The 13,973-nt window shown below is 41.0% G+C and overlaps 1 protein-coding gene across 1 annotated transcript in view; it reads left to right on the top strand.

Moving 5' to 3' along the window:
* LOC131591623 (NUAK family SNF1-like kinase 1) overlaps positions 1-10,908 on the top strand; it is a 45,039-nt gene extending 34,131 nt beyond the window's left edge. The window contains exons 4-7 of the mRNA XM_058862509.1: positions 942-1,007; positions 6,842-6,961; positions 7,265-7,397; positions 8,483-10,908. Of these exons, the coding sequence (XP_058718492.1) occupies positions 942-1,007; positions 6,842-6,961; positions 7,265-7,397; positions 8,483-9,636 (1,473 nt within the window). The 3' untranslated portion in view covers positions 9,637-10,908. The remainder of the gene's footprint in view (positions 1-941; positions 1,008-6,841; positions 6,962-7,264; positions 7,398-8,482) is intronic.
* Positions 10,909-13,973: the final 3,065 nt, after the last annotated feature.

Below are 13,973 nucleotides of genomic sequence, written 5' to 3'. Positions count from 1 at the left end.
TTTGAATATGCTAGTAAACAACTTTAGAACAGGAGATATAATACATGAAAGAAAAAGCCAAGAGATAGCTATGAGGTTCATGTATGAGCTTTACTACATACTCATTCTGGATAGCTAAAAGTAGCTTTACCAGATGTAGCGGGAAAGATACCATTTGCTAACGACCTTATCCATCATGGTACCCACTTGGAATGACAAGTCAAGCAATTAAACCTAAGGTAGCTGACTGGCTGTCATCATAGACCTTTATCCCTGTTTATAGAGCATATCCCTGTTTATAGAACTGCGTAGAGCCAAAACTTGTCTGAAGCTAAAGGCAATGAGCAGCTAAGATAATTTTAATTTGAATTCTTAAAAGAAGTCTCTACTTGAATTCTGATAAAAAGGGGGTTTCTCAAAGTCCTCACTGCATAGTGCTGAAAAGCTGCAATGCCATTCCTGATGCAGTTAATTTTCCCAAGTTTCTGTAAAGAGGGCTCTGACCTGGACCCAGTCTGTTTGCTTCCATCCCTAACATTTACAATCCTTTGGGATTTTAACTCCCCCGATCCACATGGCTGCTCATTGGAGGAATAAGCGCTTTTGTAGGGGCTAACGTCATTGACAGATATTGGTTTCTGGTGCCTGGGAAGAATATCCTGCTTTCCCGCAGTGGGGGTAGGATCCAGGATGAAATTAAGTTCCGAAAAGACACCCCCAGCCCTCTGCCCCCCTACTCCCATGCTGTTTTAGAGTCTTTGTGGGAGGACAGATTCCAGTCATTCTTCCCTTAACCACACACCAAGTGACTAATACAGTGCCTGCCACTAGTCACTGGGCCATGAGTGTTATGACAGTGACATCAGCCCTGAAATGTAGATGCAAAGACCACCCTGCTAGCTCACCTTTAATTTTCCCAATATTTCTCATGCTCTTCCCTGTTTTTTCCTTCCTTGTTTCAGAATGGTGTTGTCCACAGGGACCTAAAATTGGAAAACATTCTTCTTGATGACAATTTTAATATTAAGGTAGGATTCTTTTTCTCAGCTTCTCAGAATGGATTTGCATGTTTTATAACGTTTTTACCCAAGGTATTAGAAGAGCCATTGTTATGGTAACAGCTACTAAGCAACAGCATCTGGCAAGAGGCTCAGAGGTTTGGATGTTGGGGGAAGACACCACTGATTCCCAGTTATACACACTAAATGAAGCTTCGCATACTTTGGAGGAGAAAGCCCTGTCCTGCCATGCAAAGGTGATGATTCCCAATGCAGTATCTGCCCACTGGTAGAAAAGAGCAGAGCATTTTGTGCAATCAGGCTTATTGTACAAATTATATTATTGCTGGCTGCTTCTGGGGCTAGGAAAAAACTGTTCTGGTCTACAGGGTTCAAGTGCCTCCTACAGAACAGTCTGAATGTTCTTTTGATCATGGCTGGAAAATAAGCAAATAGAGTTTCAAAATAAACCTAGTAAAGCACATGTGCTTCATTAGGAAATGGCCTTGGAACTTCAGACACAAACGTATACTTTGGATAGTGATGTCAGTGATGTCATTTCCATGCCATTTCACTCCAGTGAAAGCATGGGAATGACCTTTTTTCCTGTCTTTTTCTTCTATTGTTTATAGATATAGCACAAAGTTAATTAATGCAGAGATTTAATTTCCAGAGTAATTTCCTATATACATCCTATCTATATTCCTCTATAAAATAAGTGTAATTTCCAGGTGGCTGAACCTGTTTCACTTTCAGCTTTGTTCCTCCTTGGGTAGCTGGGTGTAACAGTGACTGGATGTGCTCATCCGCAGGCAAACAAGCAGAGGGAGGAACACCAAAGAGTTTCTGCTGACACTTGAGCATCCTTATTTAATTAAAAAAGTAATCAAGGAGCTACTTGCATAGCCCGTTATCTAAATAGCCTGGATCTTCCTTTTGTCTCCCCTGAAAGCCCTGGGGCTGCAGGCACTGCCTTCTGTGCTTCACACTGGAGAGATTGTCTTCGTTTGGAGCTGATGCGCAATGGAAATGGAAAGTAACATGTGGTAGCTGCCATCTGTGTAATGCTGATGACAGAAGCTAACTTGGATCAACTAGTGGATTAAAGGCACATAAATATGTGGTTTCCAAAAATAGTCTTTTACAGAAGGCCCATCCAATGCAATATTTGGATGTTTTGCTGTTAGCATCCAGCGTTGGAGCAGGCCTCCCCTCTCCTGTTCCTACAGGGACGCTGTCTGCAGCAGCCAGAGCCGTTCTCAGCAGCACTGAAAACAAAAAGTAGCCTTTCTAGGACATTGTATACAAGTCAGGCTTCCGCAGGCAGGATGACCTTTCTTTCCACATTACACGCCAAACTATCTTCCCAGCTAATCAGAGAATTCTTGAGAGAAAAGAGGAATTTGTGGAATTTGCTAGCTGTGGAGGGCTGGATCTCTGCACTGTGGTCCTCATCTGCAAAACCAATCAGTTCCTCAAGCCTCTGGGGAGCTGAGCTTTGTCAGACGGCTCCACTCCTGCCTCTGTCTTCTTTATGGGAGTCGTTCTCCTGCAGGTAGAGCGGAAGGATGGGGCAGGGACAGGTAGCTTTGTTTGGTCCACCCTTGGAGCTGAGCCAGGAGCTTTAGAACCGCAGATGCATTTCAGCTGCCATAGCGAGTGGCACTGCTGTGAAGAAATTCAGGTAGCTCTACCTCCTTATATACCTTCCAGTCATTTGGGCGTCTTTTTCTTGAGGGTTTCCCTTTCCTGACTTGTGCTGTGTTTAAGCTGCTGTAGGTATTTTTCATATTTCCAAGCTTTCCTCAGCTATATCTTTTCAATGTAAAGGCCTCTGAGCAGGCAAGGCTGCCATGGCATGGGCAAGTGGCTTGTTTGCTGTCCCCTAGGCACTACTGCAAAGGGTCTCATGAAACTGAAAAACATTCTGAACTCAGGAAGGTAGTGATATTTCATACATCTTACAGTCAACAGTGTTTGAATTTGAATTGCTTCAAGAGGTGTCTTGTGGTATGGCTTTCCTTTATCTCTGTGCTCTCTGTGACAAAGACAGCTTTGAACACTTGATGTTAAGCCTACAGCCACCATTTCCCTGATGCTGAAGCTTTGAATATGTTGCTGTGGTTTCTGTGTTACTTGCACAGAATTTTACTTCCCACTTTTTCTTTGTTTCACTAAACAGTAACTGGTGGCAAGGAAACACATATGGAACTGTAAATTATTTATTAGGAGTAAATTTATCAGGTCCTCACTCTGAGAGTATTTACATGTGGTTTGTTCAGGCAGAAAAAAATGAAGTTTGGGGTTTGGTATCGACCAAAGTCTTCAAATACTCAGGGGAAGGCATCTTCTAGAAATGGATTGATAGTCTTATCTGTACTTTCCTAGTATTTACATTTCATTCAGTGGATTACAAACACAAAATTGGCAGTTTGATTTTAAGAATGAGAAAATTAAAGGAATTTCTTTGTTTCTTGGGTGCAATGTGCAATTAAATATGTGTTTCTGATGAAGCCAGCGATCTATGCATTATGATTTACAAAAACATGTCATAATAATGTGAAGAAAAAATAAGATGATGTAAAAATGGATCCCTGTATAGCAGCTTAAACAATACTTTTAAAACAGGAAATAAAGAGGACAAGTAATCCATTAGAAATTATTATTTGACCTAAAAGGGCCCCAGGCCATATTACTTGTTACTACACTAACTTGGAAACCATTCTTAAGCTTTAGATAATTAAATGAAGGTCATTAAGGAGTGTATGGAGACATAAGAAGGGTGGGTTTTTTTGTTTTTAAGAGTTGTGATGGTGAGTAAAAATCTCTGGAAGCACAGTCATGTGTTAGAATATAGCAACAAGGAAACACCAGAATCTGGAAGCAACAAAAAATTACACATTTTGAAGAGTTCTGCCTATCCACAGGCCAGAGGTGGAGTGCAATGAGAGGAAAAAGGTGATCCAGTCTGTGGTGTATTATTAGGTTTTTCATGGACTTGTTGTATGCAGTACTATTTTCTGTAGACTTCTACTGAAAACCACTAAATGCAGCAGACATAAATGAATCAAATGAGCTTTAAACACTTGTGAGACTGAACATCCTTGTTCACAGTAGGGATGAAAATGGTTCCTGGGCTGGGAATTGTAGCTAAAAGAGATGTCTAGCAGAGGTTGACGTAAACGCTATGATCAACCCCAAAGTGATAGAAGAGTAGAACAATGCAAGTATAACAGTAACATAATCCTGCTAACTGCACATTCTCTCAGGCTGGTAAGAGGACACCAATCAGACTAACCACTAAAAACCCACGAGGGTTTCATATATACAGACTAAGTATATGGAATTGGGATTTACTTTGCTGGAAGGCTCACCAACTGCACGTACTTTTCATTTGCTTTAAGAGACCTAATTATTTCTCTATCTGCAGTGCAGAGAGACAGATTCTTAAGCGGGATAAAACTGACAATATCCATGAGTGTGAACTCTGTGGAATTTATATTCCACACTTCAACAATAACTTACATCTGGTTTATCATAGCTAACAGTAAATATGGAACATACATTCCTGAAGCAAGGGGAATAAAAGTCCACTTTTCTGCTCCTCCCAATTTAGGAAGTTTTTTTGACTTGATGCCTTAGTTCCATTTAAGTGCCAAGAACATGAAGTAATGTTGGCTTCTATTAAACTTGTTTTGGGGGGCATGACACTTTTAATGGGAAAAGCTGATAAACATCAGTCTGTGAGCATGGGAGTGGACTCTAACATAAATACTCTTTTCCTGAATGGTCAAAATGAAAACATGAATGCCCAAGTCTGAGAGTTTCTTAGAGTGAACAATGGTATGTGTATATATATATATATATATATATATATATATATATATATATATACTTATGCACATCCACAGGCATTTTATACATTCCATGGTGTTAAGGGAATGTATTTTCATAAGGAATCACACTGTGCAGTGTTTGTCCTTGTCTTAGTTGCATCCTGAACTAAAATAAAAATCAATGACTAGCACGAATTTTTAACACTGAAATGATCCCATTCTTTCCCTGATTGACAGGGCACACTTCATAAGGCTTAAAACCAACTTCCTGCAAGCCAGGCAGAGTGACTTGATAAGAAGGTGGAATTTAAGGCAATTAAGTGTAATCTGAGCCATGAGAATATGTTTGCAGACTGCAATTCTACACCAGCTGTTTTCAATGACATTCCAACCATACAATGAAGGTTTTACAAACCGCATTTATGTAAGGGTTGAATTTTCGGCTGTGGGTTGATAATACACTGTCTGAGGGACTGAGTGAATTCAGTCTATGAATGAAGATGGTGAGATGAATTAAAATTAATGAACAGAAATCAGCTGTTCTTTGAGCAGAATGAATACAGATTGTCAGTGAAACACCTGCACAAGCAGAACATCAAAATGGGGAAGAGTGAAGCATGGAATCTCATATCTGACTTGTGACATTAAAAATTGTGTAAAAAGGATATATTAAAAAATTCTGCATTTCTAACATGAAAGTATCTATCAACTATATTTATATCTGTTTAGAAAGCATATACGTGTTCCTGTTTTGGTCTCAACTGTGTCATTTTTCAGTGTAGCTGTACCAGTTGAGGTAGTAGAGACAAAGACTACCTCTTCCAAGAGTTCACTGAACATTGTAATTCAACAGGTATTAGAGGCATTGATGATACACATTTTAGAAAGCCAATAGTGAATGATGGTGCTGGCAAATCCTTTTCTTTCCCACTCACTTTGTGTTTTCTTGAATTTTCTCTTGTGAAAATTCCTGGGATTTAATTTCTTTCATGTAGAAAAGACATGAATAAGGTGAAGAAAACCCAGAGAAAACTCCTGTCTTTTATATCTACAATACCTTTTTTATGCCTGTGCTTTATGTCTTTTATGTAGGCATTATGTTGATTGTAGGCAGTAATACAAGTATCTCTGGGAAGCAGAAACATTTGGGTTTTAAACAAGATGAAAATGAGATGTGTTGCCTTGTGCTAGAGAAACAAAGAAAATGCAGAGGCTGTGGGAGTATTTAGTGTTGCTGTCCTCAGCTTTTGTTTTGTAAGAACAAGAACAGAGAATTGAAGTAAACAAAATATTTGGACCTGATCCTGCAATTCCTACATGGGCAAAATTCCCAACAGTCCCAAGGGAAGTTTTGTTTGAGTTGGGAAAGCCGGATTTGGGCCCATTGTTTCTAGTTAGGAACCAGACTTGTGTTTATTATCTTGTGATAGACATCTCATGGGTTTAACAGCTCAGATTCCTCAGCCCAAAGTCCCTGAATCTGGAGGAGTGAGTGACTGCCTCACTTTGCCCCTCATTCAGGCGTAGCTACATTCCAGCTGATTTAAAAAATCACTTTCTTCAGTAATGGTTAGCTTCCTGCTACACTCCTGCCTCCCTCCTCCTGTTGATTTTAAAGGTTATGGCTTTTGGCTTGCATGTGTGTGATAAGAAGGGTGGTACTTTCTGCTTGCTTTCCTCTGGTACTGATGACTATACAAGATGAAGAGCAGTCAGTGGACAGCAGGCTTCCCAGTATGAGATTGTCTTCGCAAGCATATGCAATTCATCCAGGATAAAATTACCAGCTCATGGTTGTGCAGTTGGTGGCTTGTCTGTGAATGGACCCAAAGCATCCTTGTTCCTAATCAGGACTTAACCTGGGAACCCTTCTTCTCTGGGGGATCTTTAGAGAGAAAAGTAAAATCCACATCGAGTTCCTTGCCCCGTGGTAGAGACAAATATAGCTGAGTCTTTCCAGATAAAGGATTTTTTGTTACTTTAAGAAATCATTAATATTACAAATGCCTTGTGCAATTCTATTTGCAGATTGCTGATTTTGGACTCTCCAACCTTTATCATAAAGACAAGTTTCTGCAAACCTTTTGTGGAAGCCCACTGTATGCTTCCCCTGAAATAGTTAATGGACGGCCTTACAGAGGCCCAGAGGTAAGAAGGGTCAGTTTTTCTGTGGTGGTATGGGGATGTGTTTGATGATAATGTTCTTGAGGGGTAGTCTTAATGCAAATCTTACTCTGCATGTGAGTTCACTTGGGTTTGTCCTGTGTTTGAAGTGCTTAAGCTGCTTCACTTCTGTTTACATTGACTGTGGGTAGCTAGTGAGATGTTAGATACCCGTTTGCCCAGCAGTAGGTGCAGCTAGACATGATGCTGCTCTTCTGGTGCTAATGGCATGGAGAAAGGCAGGGATCAACTTTCCTGGGCTTCACACACATTGTGTCTGTATTTCAGGTTGACAGCTGGGCCCTTGGTGTATTGCTTTACACTCTGGTTTATGGAACGATGCCCTTTGATGGCTTTGATCATAAAAATCTCATCAGGCAGATCAGCAGTGGAGAATATCGTGAGCCAACACAGACCTCAGGTATGAAAAAGGAGGGAGAGCCATGTACTGAGCTGACAGCAGTTCAGAATGGAGCCTTTTGTTCAGCCTCTTCCAGCATGTTACAGTGTCATATTAGAATGATGCGCATCAAAAAAAAAATCTCATTCTCCTACTGAGCTCATCTGCTATAAATTTCCATCTAGGTACAGCACTTTCCAAAAGCCCTTTTGAAATTAAAGTTTTGTAGCAGACAGATTTTGTTGCCTTGTGGAGATGTAATGGGCTCTTTTAAGCAGATCTGTGGCAGTGGAAGGTCTGTTAGCTATTGCAAGTGGAATTGTTCAGACAGGCTACACAGACTGCTACAACATACTGGTACAGATCTCTACATAGTGGGCTATCACAAGCAGAGAGAAGGTGAATGGTCAGAGCAACACAGTCTCTTATTAAAGAAGGCAGGCCAAAATCTGGATTAATGCCACTGTGTTCACATTGGCTTCTAGGATAGCACATTAAGCAGTCACCTGACAGAAAAGTAGCAGCTAAGTCTGACTCATTGATTATAATGACTCCTTCCAGCCTTAAACATCTAGGCAAATACTATATTTAAATGAATATTTATCTTGTGTCAGTTGCTTGCCATTCCATTCAGTTTTCTGTCTTATCTCTCTTTGTATGAAAATAAACCTTTACCATATACAGAAGACTACATTGTTTATGGAAAAAGTAATAAAAAAAGTAAATACAGAAGCGATAATGTGTAGATCATTTAAAATATCCCAATTCTGTTTTATTTTCCTCTAAGTTTTGTCATTAGAGTCAATAGATTGGTGACTTCATTCAGTAATACAGCACTCTTCACTGTCTAATTCCAGTACAAACATGAATTTATTGGATAGCCCAGTGTACACTTTCCAGAGTGAATCATATTCTTCTGATAAAAAGTAGTGCTCAGAGGCATTTTCCATCATTGACTGATGGTCAAAGCCTTGCTCCCTTTCACTTTCTCTGTAGTATGGAGCATTATTTTTGCTCATTTGATTGTCTTTACACTTTCAGTTTAAGCTGACAAACCTAAGAATGTCCATATTCTAAAAATGTTATGTGCCATTCTTCATCCATAGATGCTCGTGGTCTTATCAGGTGGATGCTGATGGTGAACCCTGAACGCCGAGCTACAATTGAAGACATTGCCAACCACTGGTGGGTTAACTGGGGCTACAAGAGCAGTGTCTGTGACTGTGATGCCATGAGGGAATCCGAGTCCCCACTGCTGGCAAGGTTCATTGATTGGCATCACCGTTCTACTGGCCTCCAACCAGAAACTGATACCAAAATCAAGTGCCTTTCTAAGCCCAAAGGTCCTGAAGTCACACTAGAGAGACAAAGGTCTCTGAAAAAATCAAAAAAGGAAAATGACATTTCACAGTCCATCCAGGAAGGAGGAGCTGAAAATGCAACCAGACTGACCTCCAAGAGACCCAAAGGCATCCTGAAGAAAAGGAGCAACAGTGAACATCGCTCTCACAGTGCAGGTTTCATTGAAGGAGTTGTCAGCCCAGTGTTACCCTCTGCTTTTAAGCTGGAGCAAGAGTTGTGCAGGACTGGTGTGGCCATTAAAGGTGTTGTGGAGGGAGAGGTAGCTGGTAAATATGGCACTAAGCAGTCTTCACTAATGCCAAAAAAAGGAATCTTAAAGAAGACTCAGCAGAGGGAGTCTGGCTATTACTCCTCTCCAGAAAGAAGCGAATCTTCTGAACTCTTGGACAATACTGATGAGACAGTAAACGGTGACACTTCTCCAGGGGTTGCAGAGCCATCCAGAAATGGGTCTTACAGCCATTCCTGCAGGCGTAAGGGCATCTTGAAACATAACAGCAAGTATTCTAGCAACAACACTGAACCTGCTTTGATTAGCCCTGACACACCAACGCTGGAGGCCATGGAAGAAATGGTCTTGCCTGGGGACGCATTACCTCGAAGTTACAGTCGCCCTTCCAGCGTAATTAGTGATGATAGTATTTTGTCCAGTGACTCATTTGATTTGCTGGATTTGCAAGAGAACAGGCCAAACAGGCAGAGAATACGGAGCTGTGTCTCTGCTGAAAATTTCCTCCAGATCCAAGACTTTGAAGGACTTCAGAACCGCCCACGGCCACAGTATCTAAAGCGATACCGCAACCGTCTGGGGGACAGCAGTTTTTCTCTTCTCACAGACATGGATGATGTGACTCAGGTCTACAAGAAAGCCCTAGAGATCTGCAACAAGCTCAACTAGCAGAGGGAAGATGGAAAAGGGAGGGAAGGGAGTTATTCTGTGTACCTTTATGATGGAGTAAGCCAGGTCACTGATTTGCTGACAATGGTAGGGTTTGATTCAGAGGAGCTGACTGTACCTATTTAGCTGAACTCCGAGTAAAGTTGCCCCAAAGCCATCTCACACTTCTCTAATTTTGTGTCCTCAAAATATTACCTACCTGACCAGAGAAAAACCTTTGGTCTTTGTATCTGTGATGAAAGCACATCAGGAGCTAGCAGACAAGCATCAAGATTTGATGGCTCAAAGTCAAAGCTAGTCAGAATTAAAACTGGAAGTGAGTGACACATGATTTGAGAAGTTTGTAATTAATAATCGGTAAGCTTTATTAAGAGATGAACTGAATTATTCAAGTCAGATTTGGATGCCTTTTAGAACAAGAGGCTTTATTTCCCTCTGAAGTTATTTGTCTGGGTACAGTGATTGCACAGTGGGAATATTTGGCTTGCATTATGCATGACACCTGGCTAGGTGGTCACCATGGTCCCTTCCACTAGAGTGACCTGAGAGGCTCTGAACATCTTCTAAGATAATCTGAGAGACTTGCCCCAGAAAAACCTCATGAGGTGTTTGTGGACAAGCAATGGAACAGGCATTCATATCTGAACCTCCCATAGTGTCCATAGCCATTGCTCTTCAGTGAGTAGAAAGTTCTAAAGTTGTTTCCAACTACCAGCAAAAGCAGAACCACAGAAATGATAATGGCAACTGGAAGGAATGCGTGTTACCAGCAGCTAAGTGAATTTCTAAGGCATTTCAACCCATATGTTCAATCTGTGACTCTTTCAAAATGGCCAGCCAAATGAGTGCCCAGACAAAGATGGATCTGACAAAGATTCTCAAGGGTTAACTGACCCTCCAGTCTAGAGTTCAGTCACTGTCAGCAAATGGTGCCACCTTGCTGCTAGCTTGTAGTATTAGGGGGTGACAGTAGTTTGCAATCAGAATGTTAGGTAAGGAAAAGGTTGTGGAATGTAGGAAATGGATAGAGGTCAGAAAGTTAGTGGGAAGATGCCTTTCTGCAAATGAAAATGTTTCTAGGTTGGTGGTAATGGAGCAGAAAGAATTGAGTGATGAAATGATAATGGTAGATTTAATAACAGTTAGTTAGCATAAAGCTGTGGGCCTGCCTCTATTTAGTGTAGCTGGTACTGAGTGTGCAATGATACCAGTTTGAAAAAAAAAAGGATATGTGTTTGTGTTCACAGACATATCCAGCTATCCAGACCGAAGGCTTCAACTCCCATAAAGGTACCACATGGGTCTACTGGATTACCTGAATGTAAGCCTATGTCAGAAAGGCACTGTGTGTTTGACAGGCCTGGGCAAACTGGAATCTTCAGGCCCATTTCAGTCTCATTTCCATGAGCACATAGCCCCTGGCTTTCTTGGAGGTGCACTGGTGTGATTCGATCACACGTTTCAGCCGATGATGTCAAAATGATCCACAGCTGCAAAACTTGTATCCACACTTATACCCAGAGCAGAGGGGCATGGGGAAAGTTCTGGTCTCATTCCTGACTTGTAACTGGAACTGAAAGCAGAGTTTGACCCACTGTGTCCCAAATCCTAGAGATGGTGCAGAAACCAAATATATTTCCCCTGGGGATTCCTTGGGAATCGGGGATAAGTCCATAAATCGCTGGCATCTGGGACAGGGAGCTATTTCACTTGCATATTCCTCTTACTCAGTGTGTCATGGTACTTAAGTCTGCTGGTTCCTCCTAAAAATCAAGTGGGCTACCTAGCACAACAATGAACCAGCTTGAGTTTCCTAAATCAGTTAATCTGCCTCTGTGGAGAACCTTTACTTTTTACTTACTCACTTACACTGGACCAAATTTGACTCTGAAATAAACAGCGTCAATACCATGAAATCTCTGAGAGACGTACTCTCAGGTGGTCAAGTAAAATCTGGCTCACTGTTGTTTGCTCAGGAAGGGCAACTGCAGGTCACTTCTCTACAGATGTGTACCTCTCTGTATGATATTCAGACATCTCATCTTGTCTCACAAGCCCTGCATGTGCTCTGTTACCCCATCCCAGACCAGCACCCCCTTTTGCAGTGTGTTGAATTAACAGGTTTGCTGTGGTGCATTTTAAAACAGCTCAACAGCAGTCTCCATTGCCTTTCTGAAACAAGGGTGGATGTGCCTTGCAGCCACAGCTTTTGACTCCTGCCCTGGGGTGTAAGAGCTGCATCCTCAGCTAGTGTGAGTCAGTGTTGTCCTGTTGAGGCTGGAGCATCACACCTTCCCTGCACATCTGGCACTAAACCTTGAGTGGATTTATAGAGGTTTCAGGACGAAGGGAAGGGAGCTCAGCCGGCCATGGCAGGGAAGTGAGGAGCACTCTGAAGGCTCCTATCTCCGAGGCTTTTGCCCAGGCCTGCTTCCTTGTGTACAAATGTGAATGAGTGAGTGACTGCTTGCTGCCAAACTGGAAATGTTATGTAGGGATTTACTGGCATGTTACTGGCATGTTACATGTTTACTGGCATGTTATCATTCCTAGAAGAGAAGAAAAAAAAAAACTTGACTGCACATTGTTACTATTAGTGTTGTGATTCTTATTTAATTTTTTTTGTAATACAAAGTCAACTTTTTTATTTGAATTTGTCATTTTTTTTATTTATTGGTCTGAAAGCCATTTCAAAGTTATAATAATATATTTGGTGTAATTTAATTGGTGCAACATTATTTTACAGCTCCGGCCAAAATTGTTTGGTGTAATTTTTTGGTTTTTTTTGGTTTTTTCTCCCAATCCTTGGTTGGTTTGAGCTCTACAAGGCACACAGGGAAAAACGCTGGATAATCACCCGAAGTGTTTGTATTTTTAATCTGATACTGTTTTTTATTAAATAAAATGAAATTAATGTAACTGTGAAGAGTCTCTCTCCCCCTTTTCTTTTTCACTGTACATCAACATGAGCCAATGCCAAATGGTAATGAACTTGTCATGCAGAAATACAGCAGCATCTCAGCACTTTGTACCAAGTTGTTTATGCAAACCTCCTTGGCTCATTTGTGCATTTGAATATAACGTGGGTGGCCACAGAGATTCCCTTGCTGTGAAACATTTGACACTGCAAAGCACACAGAGCCTTCAGCTCTAGAAAAGTTCGGTGGAGAACAGCTGGCTGGGGGTTTTCTGTTGAAGGTAAATGAGGTTTGTGGGCCAGGTGTGCTGTAGGTGAGACAAAGCTGGCTGAGCAGACACAGCACAACTCATTTGTAGCTCAGAGACAGATGGTCATGGTCCATTCTCCTCCACATCTGGGAAAGGGATAGTTTATTGACAATGTTTTTGTTTGTAAAATTTAGAGGGTTTGAGCAGTAATTTGATCAAAAAAAATGATGGCCATGCACTGCTGTCGAGTTTGTGTTGATTTTGGTCAGATGGCTTTGAACAGACAGAGAAATTGGTGAGGGGGAAAAAGGGGAGTCAGTTTTCATTTTTTTTGGAATCCCCATGATCACCAGAAGGCTTTAGATTGCTTTTCTTGGAAAACAGGTGGGCATCATAAGAGAAGCTTGGTGTTAGGTATGCTGTGTGTGCTGGGGACTTGTTAAAATAAAGAAAATGGTTGGCAATGTCTTTGTATTGGCTCTGAGTAAGACACAATTAAGCTTCACCCTTGATGCAGCCAGCCAAGATACTGTGGCATATATTCTGCTTTTTTAAATTACAGGCAGTTTGTATTAGGATCTGAGGTTTGGATATTATAAAAAAAAAAAAAAAAAAAAAGGCTGTAATTGTTCTAATTTATTTTCTCTCTCTTGAGCTTTTCTAAAACAAGAAGCCATGGCTGTAGCTGCTAAGATTATGACCACTTGAAACCCAGTGGGAATAAAGGGAAGAAACCAATAATGCAGAAGGGTAAGCAGGCATTAATACATTACAAAAGGAATGATTATCTGCTGTGTGCTAATTGAGTCAGGAATTATGAGGTGTATAGTCAAAGCCAGCAGGCCCGTTCTTGCACCTGAGGTGAATAAGGTCTAACTGTGCTGCTGGTGGAAAATATACTGCAAGTCTCTTCTGTAATAGTAATTATGAAACAACTTTTTTTTTTTTTTTTTTTTTTTTTAAACACACTAGTTAAAAAGTGAAGCTGAGGGCAAACTATTTGTTTTATTTTCAAAATAATGACTTTTAGAAAGTTATGGATGGCTGGGCATGCTGCACATTTGTGGCAAGCTCTGAGGAGTAATTATGTACATGTTTGTACAGCTCTGATAGTGCACAGCTCTGGGGTGGGAGCTCATAGTCTTAATTTTCCTATTTATTACAGAAGG

The sequence above is a fragment of the Poecile atricapillus genome, chromosome W, assembly GCF_030490865.1.
Source record: "Poecile atricapillus isolate bPoeAtr1 chromosome W, bPoeAtr1.hap1, whole genome shotgun sequence".
Classification (NCBI taxonomy): Eukaryota; Metazoa; Chordata; class Aves; order Passeriformes; family Paridae; genus Poecile; species Poecile atricapillus.
The sequence above is the reverse complement of the archived record's forward strand: the minus strand, read 5'-3'. Positions and strand labels throughout refer to the sequence as shown.